This window comes from Uloborus diversus, chromosome 8 (assembly GCF_026930045.1).
Source record: "Uloborus diversus isolate 005 chromosome 8, Udiv.v.3.1, whole genome shotgun sequence".
NCBI lineage: Eukaryota > Metazoa > Arthropoda > Arachnida > Araneae > Uloboridae > Uloborus > Uloborus diversus.
In genome coordinates this window covers 69,610,341-69,635,040 of record NC_072738.1, presented here as the reverse complement: position 1 = coordinate 69,635,040, position 24,700 = coordinate 69,610,341, and the positions used below count along the sequence as shown (strand labels likewise).

The 24,700-nt window shown below is 33.3% G+C and overlaps 1 protein-coding gene across 3 annotated transcripts in view; it reads left to right on the top strand.

Moving 5' to 3' along the window:
- Nucleotides 1-2,868: 2,868 nt before the first annotated feature.
- The window catches only part of LOC129227658 (scavenger receptor class B member 1-like), a 53,872-nt gene continuing 32,040 nt past the window's right edge, over nt 2,869-24,700 (top strand). For 2 of the 3 annotated variants that reach the window (XM_054862249.1, XM_054862251.1), the window contains exons 1-4: nt 2,869-3,027; nt 6,424-6,599; nt 8,003-8,094; nt 8,922-9,082. In XM_054862249.1, coding sequence (XP_054718224.1) covers nt 6,578-6,599; nt 8,003-8,094; nt 8,922-9,082 — 275 coding nt within the window. In that variant the 5' untranslated portion in view covers nt 2,869-3,027; nt 6,424-6,577. Of the gene's footprint in view, nt 3,028-3,372; nt 3,572-6,423; nt 6,600-8,002; nt 8,095-8,921; nt 9,083-24,700 lie in introns of those variants that run through there. The other variant, XM_054862250.1, reaches the window with a different exon arrangement.

The window sequence follows — 24,700 nt, the reverse complement described above, 5'->3', positions numbered from 1 at the left end:
TCATCCCTTTTGTACGTTTCTTAAGGTACAAAAATTTCACAGAAAATTTTTGCGATTTAACGTTAGTATGTTTTCCTTTTACTTTTCGCAGAAAGGTATTACTTAAATTCTTAAGTATTATTATTATTTTGAATTCCATTAATTTAGTTTGGTATGACTTTGGATGGCTGAAAGTTAAGTTTCTCAACATATTTTTGTTTACCGAACTTTTTCATAGAAAAATTTGTCCTACAACATTACTATACAGCTGAATTTACTTTTAAATAAACAGGTGCGTATGAAACTTTTAATGGTAAAAGAAGAGTTGTTGCAATAATTTATTTAAAGTAGGAGAAAGCGTGATATTTCATTCTTCTTCAATGGCCATAAATAAGACGCCGTGGAATTGCTCCCCTCCCTTCCCCCATAAAATTAAAGACTGCCCTGCTAGGTAAGTCAAGTGCCCTACCTTATGCCAATGCCTAGTTATGGCGCTGGGAGGATGTAAGGTCCCCGAACCTTATCTATTCATTTTACCACAGCAAAGGTGTCACAGAAATGCGTTTCCTGAGAGGGTTCCTGAACCTTATTCCTTCAACATTATCAAAGATGGCTTATAATTACGTATTTAGGGCTTCAAATTCAAAAAGCTTCCATGAGAGCATTTCACTTATGCTCCCGAGAAATTGCCTTTTTCAGCATTGAGGATCGGCTAAAATTTTGTTTTTGGTACTTCAATTTGGAAAACGTCAAGGTGTTCTCTAGCCCCAACCCCTCCCCCCCGAAAAAAAAATTTAAAAAAAATCACCCGAATTCGCCAAAGCTCGTCTAAACTTTCTTTTTTGGGGCTTCAATTTAAAAAAAAAATCGGGGGGGGGGGGGAGATACCGTGAACCACCTGATTATCATCGAAGAACATCTACTCTACAAAGGGCCTTGAATTTCTCCTTCCCTTAACATAACCAAACATTGCTTAAAACAAGGTTTATGAAGTTACAATTTAAAAAAAAATTCCGTGAAACAGTCCCGCTAATTCACCCCCCCCCCGCGGCCAAATGCCAAAGTTTCAATTTTTGAAGAAGAGCCGGAGAACTGCTCCAGAGCTTAACCTCCATTTATATTGCCAAAGATCGGCTCAAATGCAGTTTTAAAACTGCAAATTCCAAAAATTTCCAAAAGTGGATCTCGATTTTCTCCTTTTCTAACATCACCAAAGAATGTCTAAAATTGCGTTTGTGCAGTTACAATTACGAAAATTTCCGAGTGAGAACCCCCAAACCCTCTCTTTCAAATAAAATCAGATAGCAATTGCGTTTTTAAAGTTTCAATTTTGAAAAATGAAAGGTGGAGTACCCCCGAACCTGTCTTCTTCATTCCCTAACATTACCAAAGTTTGTCTAAAATACAATTTTAAGACAAAATCGAAAATTTTTTGAGGCAGAAGCCCCCGGTACCGCATATTTCTGAGTGAATATTATACTTTCGATTAAGTTTACACTGCTGTATAATAGGTACCTTCCAAGTTCCTGATTAATTTCTTTATTCAATGAAAGCGGAAATTATGTTACGTTTTTTAAAAAGTAAGTATTTACTCCCTTTGAACCAAAATGTTATTTATTGATTTTAATTAATATTAACTTATTATTTAAATCAGCATTTCATTTTTTATTTTAAATAAATCAAGGGTCAGGGGCAATTGCCCCCAGCCACCTGCCTGGTTTTGAGATATAAATGTATTTATGTGTTTTTGTTGTTATATATAGAGAAAAAAAGTCTCCAATCGCAGGTTTGCAACCAAAGGTGAGGGCGGTGTTTTCAGGAGTATTTTTCTCTTTAAGTGGGGGGGGGGGGTTGGGCTACCATTGCAATTGGGGAAAGGGGACATCACTGTGCAAACGCGCTGTGTCATCATCAGTCAACATTGTTAAAAATGGAAAATGTTTGGGAGGTCACAGTGCCCTCCCGGCGGAGTGCTCCTGCGGGAGCATTTATATCTTTACCGCTTTATCTTTTTTTTTTTGATTCACTGAAACATTTTAAGGCAAAGGCTAAGTTGAAATACTTGATGCTAAAATTTCATACCTTTGTGTATAAAAAGCAAAAATATGAAAAAAAGTACGAAATGTTCCAAGAAAAAAAAAATCGGGCACACATCTTATGTTTCTGGGATTTGGCAGAGGTGAGAATTACCCATCAAAACGGGGGGGGGGGGGGGGGGGGGGGCAGTGCGATTGAAAATTTTTCGGGGTGGGGTATTTGAGGATTTTTCATTTTTGGTTTAAATTTTGGGGGAGGGAATTCTACCCGTGGGTTAAGGAACCCTCTTTAATGCGGATGTCATTTTGCATCGAAAAATGGGTTCCTTATTGCCACGAAACACGTGTCAGCATTTTTTCTTTTTGTTTGCAAAATTTGTGCATTTAAAATTTTGTTGTTCAGATTGTTACATTTGTGAAGTTGAAGTAGCATCATTTTTGAAATTTAACAAATTGCAAAAAAATAATTCAAAACCAAAAAAATTAAAAATTTGAGAAGTTGGAAATCAAGATTATCACAGTTCCTTTTTTTTTTTTTTTTTGAAACAATGATATTTTCACTTGCTACGTTTTTCGTACTTCCCATTGAAACCAATTTGTCGCACTGCAAACTTCCTGTTCCGCTTTTTTTTTTTTTAAAGATCTATGGCGATTTTGGATTAAAATAATTCTCAACATAACAGAGAAAGTGAATCTGCAACAGGTAGTTCATCGCACTTTTACTCAGAAAAAAACTGGTCTGGTTCCATGTAGAAAGCATGTCATAACCCCTTGACCCACATTACATAAAAAAAAATCACATAACAAAGCTCCCACTTTTTTCGTCCTCTGCCTTTCTACTAGTAGCAGTCGCCTCGGTAACGACTGCTAGCGTTTGGGCGGGATCGGATCGGAACAATCGAATGTGTGCAGTGGAGTTGTGGAGGCCAAGTTTAATATACAACACCCCATGACCATAGCAGAAACGATGAGTCAGAACATTGGATTGCGTCGTTCTGTGAAGACACGGAAGGTACTGTGCTTACTAATATTTTTGCGTGCACAATGAAATTTGTTGCGTACTTCTATGTTTAAATATGCCACGTTAAAAAACTGACGAACTAGCTATCAAAAGTTGTAGTAAATGATCATATAATCTGGCTATTAGCACTCGTTTGTTTATATATTTTGTTATTACTAAAGAAATGTTTAATTATTTTGTATTTGGCTGAAATTTCAGGTTTTTTTTTTTTTATCCATATATACATGATTAAAATACTCGTGAAGTAATGGAAAATATTTGCTACAAATTATAAGTAAACATATTTTTTACCATGCGATTTTATTGCGGTGGCACTTGCTATTTGCTTTGTGATTTTGTATTTTAAATTATGTGCTTGGTGTTTTCCCTATATTTATACATTTATTGACACTTTATGCCTTCTTAGATGAGCACTTCTAGCATACATTATTATTTTGTGATCTAAAATTTCATTCTTTCGTCGGCAGTTTAATGTTACGAGACATTCTTGTGAAACCTGTGGTGACTGTGATGTGTTAACATTTTGGAAATTAAAGTAATAATCATCCTATAATGTTAAGAAAAACTTCTTGTATGTTTATTTGAAGGAAAGATATTTATTTATTATCTAAAATTCTTGTGCTAAGTTATTCGAATTAAGACAAGTTGAAAGTTAAATATAATAGTTTGTAAGTGCTTATGTATTTTAAAGAACACGTGAAAGAATTTTTCGTTAAAATACTGGTTTATTATTTTATCTATATTTTCCGAAAGCTCCCCAGTTTCAATATTAAGTTCTATTTTTTTTAAAAGTGACTTATGTAGGCTTTACCTTTACCACGTTAAAAATATATACATGTGTACGATAAAAATATGTGAAACACTTTGCTATTTTTGCTTTTGGTTGATTTCAATTGTATAACCCATTTTTTCTCGGGCCAAAGAAAAAACATTCTAGTGTCATTTGGTGAAATTGAAAAATTGCCGATTAGTGTATTAGTGCTGGCTTGTTAGTAAGAAATAGTCAGCTAACTTGAGAACTTAATCTTTTTAAATGTTAGCTTTTAACATCAATCAGTCAGTTGAACAAAGATCAGTTAATGTTTAATCTTACTAAATCTTTGACAAATCCGAACCAAATCCAAATTTTGGGATAAAATTAGAGAAATCAAAACCAACTATTGAAATTCAAGATTATCTTTTTAAAATCAAGACATCTCGGCACCTTTTTCAGTTGTCACAAATTTCATGCAACACTGCACAGTTTAATAATACTATTTTCAAAAAACTCATAGTTATTCACAACTTGCATTTATACAATTAAGTTGTCAAGGTTTCAAAATTTGTTTGTAAAAGTGTATCAAATTTTCAAGGACTAGGCGGTAGAACTATTATATAAGCTTTATTTGAAATGTTATTTCAAATAGCTATTGTAGTTAGCTTCGATTTTCTGCTATCAACCTAGTTAGTTCTGGGACAAAATAACTCAATCTTATCAAAATTTAAAAGCATTTCTGTTGCTTGTTTCTTTGTAAAACATTTTTTGTTAAAGTGGTGAAAGTTTTGCAACTGTTACATGGGTGCCCCTGATTATTATAATATTTAAGGGCTTCATTTTGCAGAAAAAGCTTTTGAAATGGTTATTCTGTTGATATTTTTTCTTCTATAGCACACAATTGACTTCCATCCATTGAAGATTATTAAAAATTCCCTATTGAAATGCATGAACCCACATATAGGTTAGCAGGGCCGGATTTGGAAGTGTGGAGGCCCCGGGGCAACGAAGGAGTGGAGGCCCCTAATCAGGGTTCGAAAAGATCATCATATTTTCGAAAATATCCGACACTTTGATACATATCCGAAGAATTCTGATATATATGTATATATCTGATATTTTCAATCAGCATTTTAATAATAAATACATCCTGAAGTTACTGTTATTTATTTTTTTATATTATTATTATTATATTTTATAGGGGAGGAAAAACGTAAAATTTTATAGTGGGGCCTCTTTGTTGTGGAGGCCCCGGGGCAGTAACCCCCACCTGCCCTCCTTTAAATCCGGCCCTGTAGGATAAGGTAGTTCAAAAATAAGTAAAAAAGAAAGTTTCTCCTAGATAATGGGGCACCCTTCAATATTTTTAGACTTGTGGATAGAAATATATTGGAAGAATTTTAGCTTCCTATTTCAATTAAAAGAGGGTGCTTAACCCTCTCCACCAAACTTCATTACGTATGGGAAGAGAGGTTAAAAAAATACATTGAATTGAAAAAAACAATGCTACATATTATAAATTGCACTAGTAATATGCATTATAGCAATAAAGTAATTATTTAGAAAAAAACAGCTGAGGAAATTAAATGTTTCTAAACTTGAAGCATTTTCTATACTACTGCTATGTCAAATTAAGGGGACATTGAGCACCTTCTTAAAATTTGAGTAAGAAGCCATACCTTTTACGGCATAATACTGTTAGTAAGTCTAAAAAAAAAATAGGGGTATCCTGGACTTAAGCTGAAAAAAAAGTTTTTTTGGAATCACCATAATATCAGGTATTCTGTTAAATTTGCTAAATTATGACTATTTACTGCCATGAAAGTACAGCTCCTTCTACACTAAACTAAACTGTTGAATAATTACAATATGTATTTAGAAATCTATATTTTTTAATTAAAATATAATCACTAAGTATTATAATTTCACCTATAGATCCATTATCAAATACACATAATGTGATGTAAAAGATTCTAGGGATAACAGTCAGTTGCGGATCTAGATGGGAGTCTTGGGGTTGTCTTTCTTCAGCATGACCCTGACGAAAGTAGTAGTCTTTATCTGCCCCTAATTGATTATACTTTGTTTATCAAGGCAAAATGGACAACTTTGAATAGTTACTATGAGTGCTAAGTTGTACAGAAAAAATAAAATGCTAAAACGTTTCAGTCAAAAGAGAAAAAAAAATGAATTAGTGCATGCTGAAAAAGTGATGAATTAGTTTTACTGTATTGTACTTTTATCTTTTACTATTTAAATTTTGCAACATCAGTTTTAAATGTTGTTCCTGAATAAAATAGAAATAAATATGTTGAGGTTATTTTCTTTGCAGATTATAGATTTTGAAATTTTTTCCGTGTTAATGAACATGTTCTTTAAATCTTCCAAAGTGAAAAAAGTTACACATATTAAACCTTGTAAAAGTACACAATTTTTTATTTTCTCTCTCCAAAACTTGAAGAGAAACCATTTCAAATGATTCAATTTTGTGCCATGACACTTGATGTAGAGTGAACTTTTCTTTCAACTACTCTTTTATGAAAGATCTTGATCAACCTCTTTGATAAATTGTTGTCATTCAGCAATTTCTTTCTTAGTCATTCACTGACTTTAAAACTTTCCCTCTTTTTTAGTGATAAGGAAATTATTGTAAATAAATCACAGTTTCTCATGCAAAGGCTGTGGTTGGTCTCAAGGACAGAGGAAACTGGTTTGAAAACAGATTCTCTGTTGAACTCATAGGCAGATGATGTACCAACTATTATGTGTGCCTCAGCATAGATTGAAATGTTTAGTCGCAGGAAGCAAAGTAAGTGAAAATATAAATTCTAATTTTTTGTGATCTTATGCTATACATGTAATATTGTTTTTCTGTGTGTGTGTTTTTGTGTCAGGATCATTTCTCACATGTACATCTTATTTTAGAATTCTCATGTTTATCTTTAAGTAACACTTAATGTCAAATAAACTCAGGGCCGGATTTAAGGGAGGGCAGGCGGGGCTACTGCCCCGGGGCCTCCACAACAAAAGGGCCCCCACAATATAAAATTTTTATAAAATATCCTTACTTTCACAGGTCGGAAATATCGGATATATACATATATATCAAAATATTCGGGTATATATCAAAGTATCGGATATTTTCGAAAATATTATGATCTTTTCAAACCCTGATTAGGGGCCTCCACACTTCCAAATCCGGCCCTGAATAAACTCTTCTGTCTTTACCAGCTCAGTTTAAATTTTGGGATTTTTTTTTTTGTGAGTAGAAGCATTGAATGAGTTCACATAGTGATGCACTTTGGGGGAGGGGGGGGGGGGGGGAGGATAACCCTCACAGAAATTTTGAAATTTTCCTCTATTGTTGACCATTGAAAAAGACTAAAACTGGCTATCTCTCCCTCTGAATTATTTTTTTGGCTATGCCACTGAGTTCTCACATACATATCGGTTTACAATCCTCTTGTTTAATTTCAAGTAGCTTAAGAGGGTGTTCTAGTCTACAGATTTAATTTTAAGGTGATTTTATAGACGTAATATAAAAAAAACAGCTAATTTCACTCTTCATTTTTATCAGTTTTTTTATTAATACTTTAAAAGTATAAAAATGCATAATAGTTGAAAAGAAATTCAAAGTTGTAGTTGGAGGAGACTGGCAAAGTGGAGACTCTAAAAAAAAGGGGGGTCTCCTGGTTGGCCAATCTTCCAGGTGATCTGAAACATAAAGTCAAGGTTAATTCTTATTAAACAAGGATGTAGAATTGTCTGGACATAGCCGATTTGAAAACATTTTTTTTTCACAAAATGGCGTCTTTTTGAAAAAAAAGTTCATTTTTAAAAGTTACTTTTAAATCTTTTTTGTTGACATGGGAAAATGCAAAAAGGAATGAAAATTACTAAACGAAGAATTACAAGCATAGCATATACTGACACCCTGGCTGCGAAATGCCTTTTTTCTTCTTTTTTCCCCCTTTTCATTTTTTTTTTCTTTTCCCAATGTCATAAAAGCTCTTGAACCTGTGAAATATTATGGTGCATACCGCAAATTCACAGGATAATTTGTTGGTTTTCTATGAATTTTTTTAATGTGTCAAGGATTTTTCGGACACCCTGCATAACAACCTTCGGGTATTTGCAAGTATTACAACAGTATATTGATGAAATTGTAATGATTGTAAAGCATTAATCACATTTTTTTCTTTTCTTGCATAGTTGTATGTCTATCAGTGGGTGCCTTTTTAGCAATTATAGGAATAATCTTCTTCCTTTGCTTTCCTGTGATATTTAACTTTTTACTCAAAAAAGTAAGTAATGTTCTTGTAAATTCTTTAATCATTTGTTAATTTGCTGGTTATTCTAATCAATGTAGTGCTAGCTTAATTTGTTATGGTGAGCTGTATTTTTAACATGAATTGGTCACGGGTGCAGAATATGTCCGATCCAGTGATCTAGGATCGGGGGAAATTCGAACCTTCTGGGGAAAATTTTGCAGATTCGATTTAAAAAAGAAAATCCATTTTTTTTTTCTGCAAGTGTCTTTTGAATGCATTTTCTTTTGTATCACCACTCTTTATATTTTCATCAACTATTTGTTGGATAATAATTTACATTTAATAATAAATGTAGATATGAGATTTTAATTAAAACTTACATGCATTTACTTAATTTACTTTTTAGATACCGAGTTCTAAGACTACTAGTTCATTCTATTACTTTTAAAGATGCAATTGCTTTTTTTTTCCCCCCAAAATTATCTCTACCTATAGTAAAAGGAATGAATTTTTATCTGAAACATAAAGCATATTGTAAAATTTTGGGGAAATTTTCATATAGATTGGGGGAAATGTTGGTGTTAAAAACATTTTCTGCATCCTTGGAATTGGTGCAGTATTATATTGTCCAAATAAGCACTTGGAAGCATTAAAAATGAAATTAATGATTGTGTTACTGTTATATTTTGTTACTTGTAACTTGTGTTCTATTTGATTAATTCTCATGGTACTCATTTTGTAGATACAAGAAGTATTTTGGGCACTTCTATGATTTTAATTTATGTCCAATGCAATAAGCTGACTCAACTTTTCTGCTTTTTGACTTGCTTAAAGCAGTTAATGATTTCTATTTGTTTCAGCAAATAGCTCTTAAAAATGGTACAATTGGATATAATGTGTGGCAAGATATTCCACTGCCTATCTATCAGAGGTTGTACTTCTTCAACATCACTAATCCCGAAGGTATCATGAGAAGAAAAGAAAAGCCTCGACTCAAGGAAATTGGGCCTTATACATTTAAGTAAGCATTTGCTTGTTCAAAAAGCTTCTATTAAAGATCTTTAATGTGAAGAAGTGCATTTCTACATCTTCACGTGACCATGATTTTGAACTTTCAAAATTTCTGGAAGTGATATATTTTCTATAATAAAATTGTATTAAGATGAGATGCAATGGTTCTTGTTTCTTAAAAATGCTGAATAAAACATTTTAAAAAGCATTTAATCAGACATTTTTATTTAAAAGCATTTAATCAGACATTATTATTATTATTTTTTTGTTTGTTCTGTTTTGTAAAAGGTAAAGAATTTAATCTGCTTATTATTTAAAAATGCAGGGAAAGAACACTAAGACTGTTAAATTATTTAGTTTTAAAATGTTCATGTTCTTTACATAAAGTTTTTTTTTTAAATTAAATTTTAAGAAGCTTCTCTTTTGTAAGGAAAAAAATGCATGTTTACAATGCCTATTTCTCTCTGCAAATGTTTAATTGCCACTATTTCTCGTTTTCTTGAGAAACTAGGAAATTTTAAAATTTCACTAAAAACTCTCAGAAAGAAGGAATTAATTCAGTGTTGGAACTGCCAACAGTACAATCATTCTTCATGCTGTTGTGCTTGCCCGCTAAATTACTTGGTTTGTGCGGGCCAGCATAAGATCTCAGAATGCAGTAAATTAATAAATACCCCTCCCACTTGTGCAAATTGTAGAGACGCGCATCCTGCAAGTTTTAAGAATTGTCCTAAGCGACTATTTTTAGTTGACTTAAAAAACAGAAATCTCAAAAATAAAAAACAGAAATCTCACAAATAAAAATGAAGTCTACAATAAGCTTGATGAAATAATCCCAACTGCTGTAGTTGATACTAAACATCAGGACTTAACTGTTGTTTCTAAAATGAATAATAATGTACTTGATGCATTAACTGTACCACTCGAGAAACTGCTGATAGAACTCAGAGGTTAGTTAAAGATTTTTTCAACAGATTTCTGTTCATTTTTTCATTTTCAACTTCTACTACCAGTTTATTTCTGGTTGTTTTGCTAGTAGGCCTGATTTAGCGGCGGATTGAACGATTGTCGAATGAGCAAGCCTCTAGCCTCCCATCTGCTCCGCTATTGGAAATTTCATTGCTACAGCTGAAGTTGCATCTCAGTTCTTTTAAGTTTTTCCATTCCTGGTTAATTAATTCACCCTTAACTTAATTTTGCCTCTTGATAATTGTTTTCTAAATTATTAAATTTTTCTTGCATTAGATGACGTGGGCCTAACCCGCAATCTGAAGTCAGCCAATAGGAAAGCCTTCGGATGTACTTCCTACCTGGCTATTTTAAATTTTTTGAAGCATAATCCTATGAGACTGAATGGAAGAGCCGAATCTCTCTGGTATCATCGCCCACATCCAAATGAAGTTTTCGCAAATGTAGAAATAAATTTAATATTTTGAATGTATCATACAAAATTTTAAATGCAATTTTCTATCCAGTTTTAGGATATTTCCCGTTATGTATCACCATTCATCAAAATAATATTTATTGTTATTCCAATTCCCAATATGTCCTTATACTGTAGAGAATCTTGGTTATTATAACCCTTATTAGAGTAATGTAAATTACTTAGCAATATGCTTTCTTTGCCAGTAAAAGGGGATGAATGAAGACAGACCACCTCAAGAAGTGTCCTAAGATTTGTAATTTTGTTTTAACCAACTTAATGCTGTTTTAATCCTTTAAGGACCATACGCTTTGTGGTAGAGTGGAAATTTTTAATACATAAAATTATCAAATATGTAACATTATGTCAAATTTTAAGAAAATTTGTTTAGTAGATTTTGTGCAAAATGAGAATGTTTATAGGGTCTGCAGGGCTCCCAAATGGTCCGCTTTTCCCGCCAAAGTCCGTTTTTTAGGGTAAAGTCCGCTTTAGACCGCTTTTTAACATTTTGGTCCGTTTAGTCCGCTTTTATATTGTTTTTACTCAAAAATCAGATTTTAAAAATTTTCAATACATTAAAAGATACTGTGTGTTGACGTTTGTTATGCCCGAATACGCGGCCGCGGCGCCGTTTTTCTATTAAACCTTACTTTCTATAGTATTATTTCGCTTCAGATTGACGTCATTACTCCTCCTTCAACCGCTGTAACATGGAAATCTAGCAAATAGAGAGGTTTGGGGGAGGAGTTTATGACATCAAATCAAAGCATTTTGCTACCAATATTTCTCACGACTTCGTACGCCTTTGAAAAAATAAAGAATGTTTCATCAGTGCAATTTTCTGAACTTGTGTTCGCTATGTAACATCGCGAAAAGTTACTTCCCTGTGTTTGCGAGTTCAATCTTTTTGCATCTTGTTAATATTTTGATGTTTTTGAGAATCAGAAGTTGTTTTAACATTCATTAACTTAGATTAGCTTATTTTATGTTTAATTACAATAGATAATAAACTACTTCTTTTTTCGGAACCATGGTGACATCAAACTTTCTTGGATTTCGCCGAAAATTGCTTGCTGGGTTTTGAGATTTCAATCTCTTTGCATCTTGTAAATATTTTGATATTTTTGGCAATCGGAAGTTATTTTACCATAACACATCCTTAAATTAGCTTATTTTTCGGTTAATTTTAATAGACAATTAACTTTTTTATTTTTGGAACCACGGCAACATTGAACTTACTCGCACTTCGCGGAAAATTGCTTGTGTTTGAGATTTCAATCTTTTTGCATCTTCTTAATGTTTTGATATTTTTTGCAATCGGAAGTTATTTTGACATACTCCACCATAGATTAGCTTATTTTTTGTTTAATTTTAATAGATAATAAACTACTTTTTTTTTTCGAAACCATGGCAACATTGAACTTACTCGCACTTCGCAGAAAATTGCTTGTGTTTGAGATTTCAATCTTTTTGCATCTTCTTAATGTTTTGAAATTTTTGCAATCGGAAGTTATTTTGACATACTCCACCATAGATTAGCTTATTTTTTTTGTTTAATTTTAATAGATAATAAACTACTTTTTTTCGAAACCACGGCAACATTGAACTTACTCGCACTTCGCGGAAAATTGCTTGTGTTTGAGATTTCAATCTTTTTGCATCTTCTTAATGTTTTGATATTTTTTGCAATCGGAAGTTATTTTGACATACTCCACCGTAGATTAGCTTATTTTTTGTTTAATTTTAATAGATAATAAACTTAGTTATTTTTGGAACCATAGCAGCATTGCACATTATTTTAACATTTTTGAAAATTGGAAACTGTTTTGACATGTGCTACCTCAAATTATATTATTTAATTTTATTTTTAAAAACTAAAACTTTGTATCCTTATTTATTTATTTTTTTTTTAAATACTCATAATGAGTATTTTCAATTTGAAAATATAGCTCTATGAATCTGAACTTACACATTTATTTATTACATTAAGTTATCCAGTAAAAGCAGGCTCAAATTTACACTTAGTGTATTTATCGCTTAAGCAGTGTTTGTATATTTTTGGGTGTGGTGACTTTAATAAAAAATTTTCTTTCTCACTAATTTTTATATATACTTGAAGACAGTTACAATATTTTTTGGTGTCCGAACAACTAATACATACATATGAAGAAATGATTTGGATACTTAGCATACTAATAAATGATTTGGCAAATCTATACATATAATAAAATAAGATGTTTGTGTGTGTGTGTGGCGCGCATCCCGGGAAAATGGTCAGGCCTAGAAAGATGAAATTCGGTATACAGGTGCAGTTTTTGCTGAAGTTGTGCACCTCGGGCTTCGATTTTTGATATTTTAATTAGAAAAAAAGTTATTTAATGTTTTGTGTGATTTTTAGCACTTTTTAGTACTTTTAACCTCACAGACCCCGAACCACTCGCGCCAGACAAATATTTTTGGTACTATAGTGTCGGAAATTTAATTTTAAATATGATGAACAAAAAAATTTTGAAGATAGAGCAATTTTTGTATTTTTTATGAATTTTTGAAAAAACCTTTAATTTGCATGTTTTTCTGGGTTTTATATTTTTCTAATATCATCCTGCGAGAAGTATCAAAGCCTCATTTCTGAAATTTAAGTTGGTAATAGTAAAAACATTTCGCCCTCTTCAGAAGAAAAAAGTTCTTAAAAATACGCAATAGTTTTTTTTTTACAATTTTTTTAATGCGGAACACATCATGTCCTTTCACGCATCAGTCGAAAAAAGCGTTCTTCAATCTTTTATGCCTGTGACGTCACTACTTGGGTTTCGATTCGATATTTACGATGGAATCTTAATCGCAAGCAATGTTTTTTTTTTTTTTTTTTTACTATATAGCTTACTTCTACATTTTCTGACGTGATGACCACATGTTTTTTTGGCAGCGCTTGCTTTTTTTCTTTCCCTTTTTTTTGTTTTATTTAGGGATTGCATTTATTTCTTTTTCCATCCCCCCCCCCAAGCTGGACCTTTCGTTGTATATATATTACGTTACATTTCATAATTGTGCGCATTAATTCAATAAAAACAGCGAGATTTTTTTTTTTATATTTGTCAAACGCTACTTTTTGCACACTACGGGGAATTTGAGCTTTTTTTTTTTTTTTTGGCTCTACTTAAATAAAAAAAAAGTGGTTTTTTGAGTGTTCTTTGTTTTTATTAGGAAATTGGTGAGGAGGTCAAAATAAATAGAGATGGATAAGAAAATGTAGAGATAGATTGTAAAGGTAGATAGCCGCCGAAGGCGGCAATCTTGGCGTAAAAATGTGAATGGCACAAAAAAAAGATAGAGATGGATTGATTAATACTTCTGCCAAATTTATTAAAACAACCGCCGAAGGCGGCAAACTTGAAGTAAAAAGGCAAATGACAAGTTAGCGAAACAGCCGCCGTAGGTGGCTACTTGCACATTGGATGTCAATGCCCCCCTCCCTCCCCCACATACACCATGACTTTGAAAAAATAATGCTTTCACATAAAAGTGGAAGTGCTTTTTTATTATTTTTCGACAAAATTTGCATGAAGAGTACGTCGTTTGTGTCTCCCCTCCCCCTCCTTTAAAAATATTCCAAATGATGAAACTGGAGACAGATCTAGAAAATATTTTATTCAAATTATTAATGATATAGATAGATATAGATTGATTGACACCGCCACGAAATTTATTTAAGCAGCCGCCGAAGGCGGCAACATTGGCGTAAAAAAACGAATGATAATACTGATTTATAAAGAAAAACATTGATTAATGTCGTCGCTAAATTGTTTAAGCAGCCGCCGAAGGCGGCACCCCTGGCGTAAAAAGACGGACCAGCTGGTCGCCGCAGGCGGCTAGTCTCTAATATTTTTGAACTTAGTCAGTAGCGTAGCCAGAAATTACCTCCTGCTTCGGTGTGTTTGGTCAAGAACTCTCATATATATATAAACTTACCTCTAAACTATATCTTCTTGTCTTGCGGTACCTTATATCAAAATGAATTCTCTTTAAACTGGTTATGTGAAAATTTTTGTAAACTACTATGTGCCAAGGTGTTTACTGTAATAATTTAAGTATGCACTGATTATCGGTCACTTAGGTGATTATTTTTAATTAGCCAGTTTTTACCTGTTAATTAGTAGAAAATTTATTTTACAATTAAAGTTACTTTGTAAGATGATCAGTTACATGCTTGCTTGTGACCCCCCCCCCCCCTCCAAATGTTTGTGTAAATAAGATAATTCAATGGATAAAAAGTTCAGTTGTACAGAAGGTGATAAGGATTTATCATTAAAAAATATTATTATGGTTAATTAACGAATTATCTTCACGTATTTAGTGCCAGGCAGCTAATTTGCCTTTTGGTGCTTCCCTGGGTTTAACTATGAATGGTCCTCCCAAGGTCCTCTTTTTAATCCTAACTGGTCCTCTTTGGTCCCCTTTTTGATTCAAACTGGTCCTCTTTTACCCTTTTCTATGACTAAAATGTGTTGGGAGCCCTGGGTCTGTAAAAGATGTAAAGCTGCAACTATTTTCCAAAATTTGATTAATTTATCATTAAGTTCAGAAATATTTGTTCAGAAAAATATTTGCATAATTCACCACATTACCTACATTTAACTTTTGATTAAAAAATAATCTGGAATAAAAGTCGAAGCATGACAGTAGGAATGCTAATGTATTTCATTTTCAATGTTTTCAAAAGAAATTACTGTGTTTTTTTTCAACAATAATTTATTTTTTTTCCAAAATTTAGATTATGATGCCTCAATAATATGGAAAAAGTATAATTTAATTATTTGTATTCAATAATTTATGAAATAAATTCTGAACTTAGGAAACACATATGTTGCTTGGTTCTTAAGAGAATAATGATTTTGTTTTAACTTCTGTGCATTTTGTTTAACTGCTCCTTGATTCATGGAAACAGACAAATGTAAAAAAAAAATCTTATTCCTAACTATCTAAATCAAATTGCGTTGTTATGTGTGGGAGGGGGGTGGGGGTATATTTTCAAAAATAAATGAATGAAAAATCAGAAGTTGGAGGAAAAGAAAAATAATTTGGAATTACTGTGTAATAGTGCTTAATATAATAGTGCTTTTGTTCATTTTATTGTCATTTTCCATATGTTACTGTGTGTTATAATATGTTTATTACATTTAGTTTTATATAAAAAGGTGTATTTTACAAAAGGTACTGTTTTCCTGTATTTTTTGCAGACAACATATAATCATCTAAATTGGCTCACTCATAGTCAGATATGCGGAGGTGAATTATTATAATATATAATGAAATAATATATCATCCACTCAAGACTCCAGTGAGCTCATACACAAATCAACTCCTGTACTTTTGTTTAATTTTGTGTGAATTTTTACATATAAGCCACAGTTTTAGCTATTTTCATATGAAAATGATTTCTGAAAATTATTGGATTTTTCAGAAATCATCAGCAGTCCACTTTTGTTTTGGAAATTATGCCCCGATGTTCAAAATTCTGGCATTTGCATAGCAGTCAGATCTTGAATAAACAATTCTATTGAATTTTCAAATTAATATACTTCCTAATTTTGTACCAGAATAGTACCTATTCCTTTAATCTGATTTAGTTTCAAAACTTGCTGGTACTATAAGAGGAATATTCTGTCTCTGTAATATTGACTTCTTCTTTTAACATGTTAAAAAAAGTTCTATCTTAAATTTCTTATGGAAAAATTTAATGATCAGGTTACAAATAGGTGATGCCTGGCAAGAACTGACAAACTAAATGCCTGTGAAAAATATTTTATAGAACTTTGCATTGAACAGATTAAAAAGCCTGTTTTTAATTTGAATCTAGTTTGTAACTGTAAACTTAGATGCCTGTTGGTGAAATAATTTGTTTGGTTATATACGAGGCGTGGCTATTAAATAACGAGACTGATGCTGCTACGGAAGAACCATGCATTCGCCAAATCCGAACGACCAACAGCTGCAGCGTAAAGCCTTCTCTTTTGATTGCAGCACCTCCCGTGTTTGTAGAGAAATCAGTTTGGCCTTAACCATGGTTATGTACAGCGGCGGATGGGGCCGGCGGGCAGCCGGGCAAATGCCCGGTGGGCCACCTCGGTTTGGGCCGCATTAAATCTTTCAATTGAATAGTATTAAAAAAAAACTTTTTTTTTTTCATTTTTTTCTTCCTTAAAAAACTAGTGAAAAAAATCTCTCGCCTAGAAGATGAGAAATCAAACCACTTTGCGACATTGGAAAATCTAAAATTGGTTCACTCATTTTTGTAAACGGATTTCAAATCTTTGTAAAAATCTTAGGAAGATCGTTGCCTTCTTTAAAAAAAAAAAAAAAAAAAACTGTCGACTCGTACATGACGAAAAGTCTTCTTTTTCTTCCCTTGTTTACCGGCCCGCCACGCACTCGGCGCCAAGTTAAGCAATCGATTAGCACCCCACCTCATTAGCCCTTTCATCGATGATAGACGATAACCATTTCACGGCCATCTGTGCACAGGGTACGGGACAGGGACCAGTACAGGGACACTACTTGGGACGGGACGGCAAAAGGAGTTTTCCGAACGGAAACAGCTGTTTTTCATTTGAAGATGCAAAGAGAGAGGTATTTTTCCGAGAGTGAAGCCTAAGGCTAAAGGGTCGGGATTGTTTCCTGGAATTCTTTTCCGTAATTTTTGCTTTAGGGTAACTGAGGATTATACCAGACATAACACGTTTTAGCTGTAATTAAAAATCCTTTTAAAGTTATGATGAAATTGAAATTCATTTTGATGATTCAAACAAAGGATTTTGAAGAGCAAGTTTGGTTCGTAAAAAAATTTACTTATTTCTAAAACTTTTACTTTAGTTCGCCGTTACCGCTTTTAATTTGTAAAAATGTTTTGGAGACTTTGTTATTTATATTATCATCTCCAGGGCCGGATTTACATTTTAGTTGAAAGCTATTGCTTATAACGAAAAGTTGTGTATTGTCGTTCCTGAAAAAAATGGAAATACTTGAAAAAAAATCAATTTCATTTTCAAATGCTTGAACTTTTGCAAAAATGTGGCTACAAGTCTTGAATTTTAAAATTTCTAACAAATTGGAGTTGATAAGGGGGAGGAGTGCCAAAATATGTTAAATTCAGTTTGTGCTTCAATGTATGTTCGTCAAAGTATGCTTCAATTTTATTTCTTATTAAGAGTATAAATTATGAATTGTTCAAATGGGCAGTATGTTACTCTCTTGCTACCTATTTTCTAAGTGTGTACCCTATTTCTTTTAAAGCAATTTGTAGATGGGTTGCAGAGGTGATTAAAACTAGCTGTATCGAAAGTCCATGAGCGCAAGTAACAATGCATTATCCTTTCTCCTCGCTCGCTCTATCTCTCTGTCGACTGCCTCATCGATGTGTCGACCCCTAAAAAAATTTTACTGTGTATTATCTCAACTTGCAAGAGTACATAATTTAAAAAAGTTTTGTTTGCCTACTTTTCCCCCGAATATTTTTGATTCCAATCTTCCTTTATATGGCTTCAAACTGCAGAATTTTACTATATATTTTTTTTTCCAAAATTCCCTCTGGGGGAACCCCCGGAACCCCTAAATTGGGAGCCCTACATCATTCGCTCGATGCTATTCCTCTTCTTAAGGGAAATCCAAAAAGGCAGGCAAACACACATTAAAAAAACACACACAAAGAAAGAAAGAAAGAAAGAAAGAAAGAAAGAAAAAGAAAGGAAGGAAGAAAGAAAATAATGCATAACTTTATGTCTCAGGGGAAAAGACAAATATAGAGCAAAAAAAGTAATAATAGTCATTAAAAAAAAAAAAAACTTTAGCATTTCCTCTTTTGCCAATGAAAAAGTGGTCCGGATTACAAAAAGGGTCCCATACCTGAAATAATTTAAGGCCCCGTTAAGTCTAAATCCGGCCCTGATCATAAATGTTTTAGAAATAGTAACAAAACTGGCTTCATATGCTAGTCTATGTAATTATTCTTCATTCCCTTTTTAATTTGGGATCTTTCAAACCACTCCTCTTGTTAATATTACCAAAGATCGTCTACAAACTGCGTTTAAAAAAAAACTTGTAAAAGTTTCCAGGGGAGGGTCCCCCACCTCTCCTTTTCGCCAGCATCGTTCAAGATTGGCCGGTTTTGATGAATAAGGTGTCATTCGTTTTGTAATTGAGACCCGGGTAACATAGGCTATATTTTTGCAGACTTCAGCAATAGGAAAATTTGATTTAACCTTATACATCCTGATTTAAACCAATTTCATTTCTTTCTCTTTTTAGCACGGGTTTTAAATAATAAATATAACAAAATCTGTAACCATTCTACGGAAAAAACATCATTAGGTAAAGAACAATTTAGGTGTTGATTATTATTATATTCTTATTAAGTAAGAGCAATCTTTTATAATCTAAGTTGTCTTCCAGTTTTATGTAGTAACACTGTAATTTAATTTATCTTTCATGTGTCTCAAACTAAGATGCTTGCTTGCAGGTATATAGTACTCAAGCTATTGTATTATTCGTTTTCACCCGACTACGGCAAAGTCAAAAGAAAGGGTTATTATTTTAGCAGTCTATGTACGTTTGTATTTACGGTTGTTTCACCGCAGCGTCAAAACTATTCATCCTATTTTGTTTTTTAATTGTAACCCGGCTAACATAGGCTACATTTGACACTTACAGTCCTGAATCTTTTAAAAATATCTTCGAACGATACGAAAATCACCCACGAAACTCGGATGACTACACTAAAAAAAGGCCGAAGTTACTGGCTATTTCAGTGGAACGTTTCGGGATTTCGCAGGTTTTCATCCACTTCCTGAGAAAATCGAGTATATTTGCCAAACAGTTTCCTGAATTGCCAAAACTTACACGAATGCAGACTTTTCACTGCTGTGAAAAATATTTTTTCGCTACCAGTTTGAAGACTGACTGATATTGTTTATTAAGTGTGTCGACTTTACCATGATTACTGTCTGTCCAGACTGACTAATGTATCGGTAAGAGCGGATTGGTCAAGGATCGCTTCAGCTTTGCCAGGAGTATGCTTAGTTCTTACTTGCAGTTCTGTCGTGTCTGCTTTAATGCTTTTGGAGCTCTGTTGGTGGAGCGGCGAAGTTCTAATTAATTAATAAATTAAAACCCACCTACCACATTCTTCTCGAAGGCTCCCGAGACATGGCTGGCTTTAACAGAGGAGATTTCCCAATTCTTTAAAAAGTTTCAAGGACCGTTTCAGAAACGTTACTGACTTTTGGCAAACATTTTTCTGTTTTTCACCCGGATACGGCGAAGCCAAAGGAAAGGGTTATAATTTTAGCAGTCTATGTATGTTTTTGTATTTACGTATTATCCACCGTAGTGCCTAAACTATTCATCCGATTTTAATAAATAAATTGTCAATCGATTCCCAATTATAGCCCGAGTAACATAGGCTATATTTTAACCGACTTCAAATGTAGTATGAGACGATTTATTTGCTTTAAAAAAAAAAAAAAAATTAGCAGTCTTTGTATTTGTGTATGTTCTACTGTAGCACCTAAACTATTTATCCGACTTTCATGAATAAGGTGTCAATTGATTCGGTATTATGGCCCAAGTAACGAACGCTGTCACTCGACTTCAACAATAGGAGGAGTTGATTTTACCTTGTAATACTCGATTTTAAAGGATTTTTTTAGCGTGGGTTTTAAACAAATTTATTAATAACCCGACTAAGGGAACAAAGGGTAAGAAACAAGTTTGGTGTTGATTACTATTATAGTCTTATTGAGTAAAATCAATCTTTTGTTGTTTAAATTTTCTATCAGCTTCATGTAATAGCAATAAATTAAGTTTACCATTCTTGTATATCAAACTAAAATGCTTACCGTAAATTACTCACGCTATTATTTTTTTCCATCTTAGATTAAAACGGAAAATATTTAAATAAAATAAAAGATTAAAAAACTGAGAATCCCGACTACGGCAAAAAACCTAAAAGATAAGAAACAAGGTAGGTGCTGTTTAATATCATCGTCCTATTGAGTAAAACCAGTAATTTGATAGGTTAGATATTTCTATTTATTTAGTTCTATTGAAATCCTCTGTCACTTTCGCATTAATAACATTATAATTCAATTCATATACCGTAGTCGTGCGGTATAGTAGAACTGTAGTTGAGAACGCACGACAACGGCATTTGAATTGAATTATAATGTTACTAGCAAATGTACCCGGCGTTGCCTGGGTCAGTAATAATTGTAAGAAACAATCGCTACTTTCTTTCGTTTTCTGTTTTAACTCAAAGAACTCAAAACACACCGCTTTGACGTGATTAAAAATCGAGCTTCTTCCTTACCCATAAAAGTAAAATAGCAATAAGTGTAAAGAACCAACGAATATTCATTTAGAAGCGAAAGCACGAATTTAAGCATATTAAAATTTTGAAGAATTTACAAAATATAAACTAACAAAAACAGAGATCACTAAAAAAACCGTGCGCTTCATTTAATTAAATAGTACACACACGCACACAGAAGAAGAAAAAAAAAGCTCTCTACTATAAGCTTTAACTCTGAACTAAAGCTCTCCTACCCTCAGGGTGCGAAACGTAGAGTTTCCAAATGTTTAAATGACTTTAAACTCATGTTTGCTCCGGAGAAGCCTTGATTCAAAATTTTCATTACAATTACTTTTAATATTGCTGTTGTTAGGCAACGAATTTTTGTAAAAAAGGGTTTTATGTTTAATCACATACAGTAAAGAAATTACATAGAGAGGCCCTGCTATACTAAGAAATTGAAGCCGGAAGTTTCACCGCTATATCCAAAGATCCTTAGCTTCTTGCTAAGCATTTTATGATACATCTTGATTCCAAACATTCCATTACTGAATCTCAATTGGTTGTTAATTTAAACTTAGATATTGTTGCAAGTTTATGGAGCACGTTTTTGAAATTGCATTAATACATGAATTAAAATTCAAACCAATCCGCCAGCTACTTTATACGGTCTCTTTGCGAGATTGGTGAAAACTATACTCGCGAAGTGATCACGTTATCATAACCCCGCTAATCATTGCACCACTGTACCCCACAATTCCGGCTTCAATTTCATCTCCTTCTTACCATAGACGGGGCCTCTCTATGTATATTTCTTTACTCTATATATGGTGATGTAACTATGTATGGTGAAAAAATGGTTAAAATCCGTTCAGTAATTTTGAAGTTTACCCCGGACATCCGGACAGAGCTTAGACCTTTATGTATAAAGATAAGGATGCAACTCCCAAGAAAGCAATAAATGTCATGCTTGCTCCAGAGAGGCCTTGATTCAAATTTTACATTGTGATTACTTTTAACATTCCTGTTGTTAGGCAACGAATTTTCCCAACAATGGATTTTATATTTAATCATTCAATGGTGAAATTACATGAAATTTGCTGTTTTCCACCATAACTTTTGAAAACTAAGTTTTTAAGGAACAAATTATAGCCTAAGTTGTTCCTCGATTATGTAGCTATCTATGGCGAAAAAATGGTTGAAATCCGTCCAGTAGTTTTGACGTTTACCCCGGACATCCGGACAGAGCTTAGACCTTTATGTATAAAGATTAATGTGAAAGTGACAGAGGATTTCAATAGAACTAAATAAATAGGAATATCTAACCTATCAAATTACTAGTTTTACTCAATAGGACGATGATATTAAACAGCACCTACCTTGTTTCTTATCCTTTAGGGTTTTTTTTTTTTTTTGCCGTAGTCGGGTTTCAGTTTTTTAATCTTTTATTTTTTAGAGCTACAATTTCCGAGGGAGTGCTCCAAACCTCTTCTCTTCTACCATTATCAAAGACAAGTAGAATGCATCTTTAAGACTGCAAATTAGAAAAATTTCTTGTTGCGGGCCCTAGAATCACTAATCCACGTCACATCACAAAAAGAGCGCATTGAACTCCGTTTTTAGCACTACAATTGCAGAAACAAATCCACCGGACAACCCCCGAACCACCCTCCTCTGAACATTATTGGACATAATGTTTGCGTTTTGAACGTTTCAATTTCGAAAAACAGGCGTGGGGAGGGAGTCGCACCCGAGCGCATAATATTACGAAAGACAGTTAGAATGCATTTCTAAGATTACAAATAAAGAAAATTTCCTGGGATATGGACCCTCAAATCTCTCCTCACTCTAACATCATCAAAAAGATCGCCTAAAACTGCATTCTTAGAGCTACACGTTCGAAAAATAGACAGGTGAGCGACACCGAACCTCTTCAATCCTAACATAACCAAAGATCGTCTAAAATGCGTTTTCAAAACTAAAAATTTCGAAACATTTCCGGGGGAGAAACCCCTGGACCCCTTTTACTTCGGAGTTAATACTATGCTTAAGGTTTGTTCATAACGGCTTCCTTTTAAATCAGAAATCCTATACAGCCGCCACAGAACAAACAGTACTTACAGAAATACCACTTTGAGGCGACGATTATGCATACATTTGTTGAGAAAAAGGCTGTAACCTTCTCAATAATTTTTACTCTTATGATAAACTTGTGTTAAAAATTCCTTAAAAAATGCTCTGCTGTGAGCAATAAGATGCTTTACTGTGTGTCTGTAAATTCATCGGTCGGCCGATAAGATAACTTTGTTGCATAACTGTCCAGGACCTTCTAAGGCGCTAACAGCTGCCTGTAATAATAGTCTGTAGGGGACAATGAACACGTAAAGGCAGGGCCGCCTCCAGGGGTGGCGTAAAACCGTGGCTTCCAATTTTAATTTAGGGATGAACAAAGTAAAAAATAAAAAAAAAAGAAAACCTTCTCCCTTCTCAGTATTTAAAAAAATTAAATAGAAGTGACAAAATACCAAGCGGAATTCCCGCGACAAAAAATATTTTCTCAGCAAAATTCTGAAAGAAAATGCAACCCTTGAATATTAAACCTTTAAATATTATTTAGGAACATCCACGGTTCTTTATTATAATTTACCTAACTAAAGGCAGCTGAAATTTTTCGAGACATTCTGACAAATTAAAAAAAAAAAAAAAAAAAATCAACCAAAAAAGTAATCAGTACATAGTAAAAACCTATGACAAATTTTAATTTAATACAATGAATGAATAGCTGGATAATAATGGCGGTTTCAATAGGGGCCGCCGAAGCATGTTTTAAATAGAAAAAAAGTTAAAATGCAGTAAGGGAGATTTAAAACATTGCAAGGTAATGAATACTAAGTGTTTGAATGTATAAAACGAAAGTAAAATAAAACTTTATTAAGCTATTCTAGCTGGAGGATATTTAAAGTAAAATTAAGTTGGAAGAAGATCTGGTGTCCCTGAAAAGTACTACATCACTCAAAAATGTTGAAAAATATTGTAACGAATCTCAAACTCTTTATTTTCAAACAACTTCAAACATCAGGTTGGAAATTGAAAATTTCACTATGAAAAAACCAAAGAACTAAAATGATCTCGGAAAAGATATACTGGGAGGAGGTTTTTCCATAATATTTGTATCAATAATTTAATAAAAAGATAGAGACTTAGCAAAGAATGCGGAAGGGAGAGACATCCTTTAGCCTTACCCTTCATTTTACACCTCCAAGGTAGATTAGAAACGTGTTTAAAACTTCTATTTTGAAAGAGTGCAGGGAAAGTTTCTAAATCGGAACCCAGTCCCATCTCATATCGCCTATCGTTATCAAAGATGGCCTACAATTCGTATTTAGGACTTCAAATTCGAAAACCTTCCAGGAGAGTGATCACCCAAATCCCCTGCAGAAGTGCCTCCACCCCATCTTTAAGGATCATTTAAAATTTACTTTTTAGGACTACAATTAAGAAATTTTTCAGAGGTCATCGAATCTCTCCTCCCTCTTGTATCACCAAAGGTGGTGTGAAATTTCTTTTTTAGGGCTTCAATCCCGAAAAGATTTCTGAGAAGAGTTCCTGAACCTTTGGTAACATCAGCGAATATCATCTACGACAGCGTTTTAGAGTTCAAATTTCGAAAAATTACCGAATGAATGTCCCCGAACAGCTTCACCCACTAACATTACCGAAGATCGACAAAAACTGCGTTTTAAAAGCTAACTTAGAAAATTTTTTGTTCCCTACACACTCGCCAGCATCACTAAAGGTCCTCTCAAATTTCGTTTTATCGGATTCAATTCCAAAATATGTCCCGAAAATTCCTCGCCCTCACG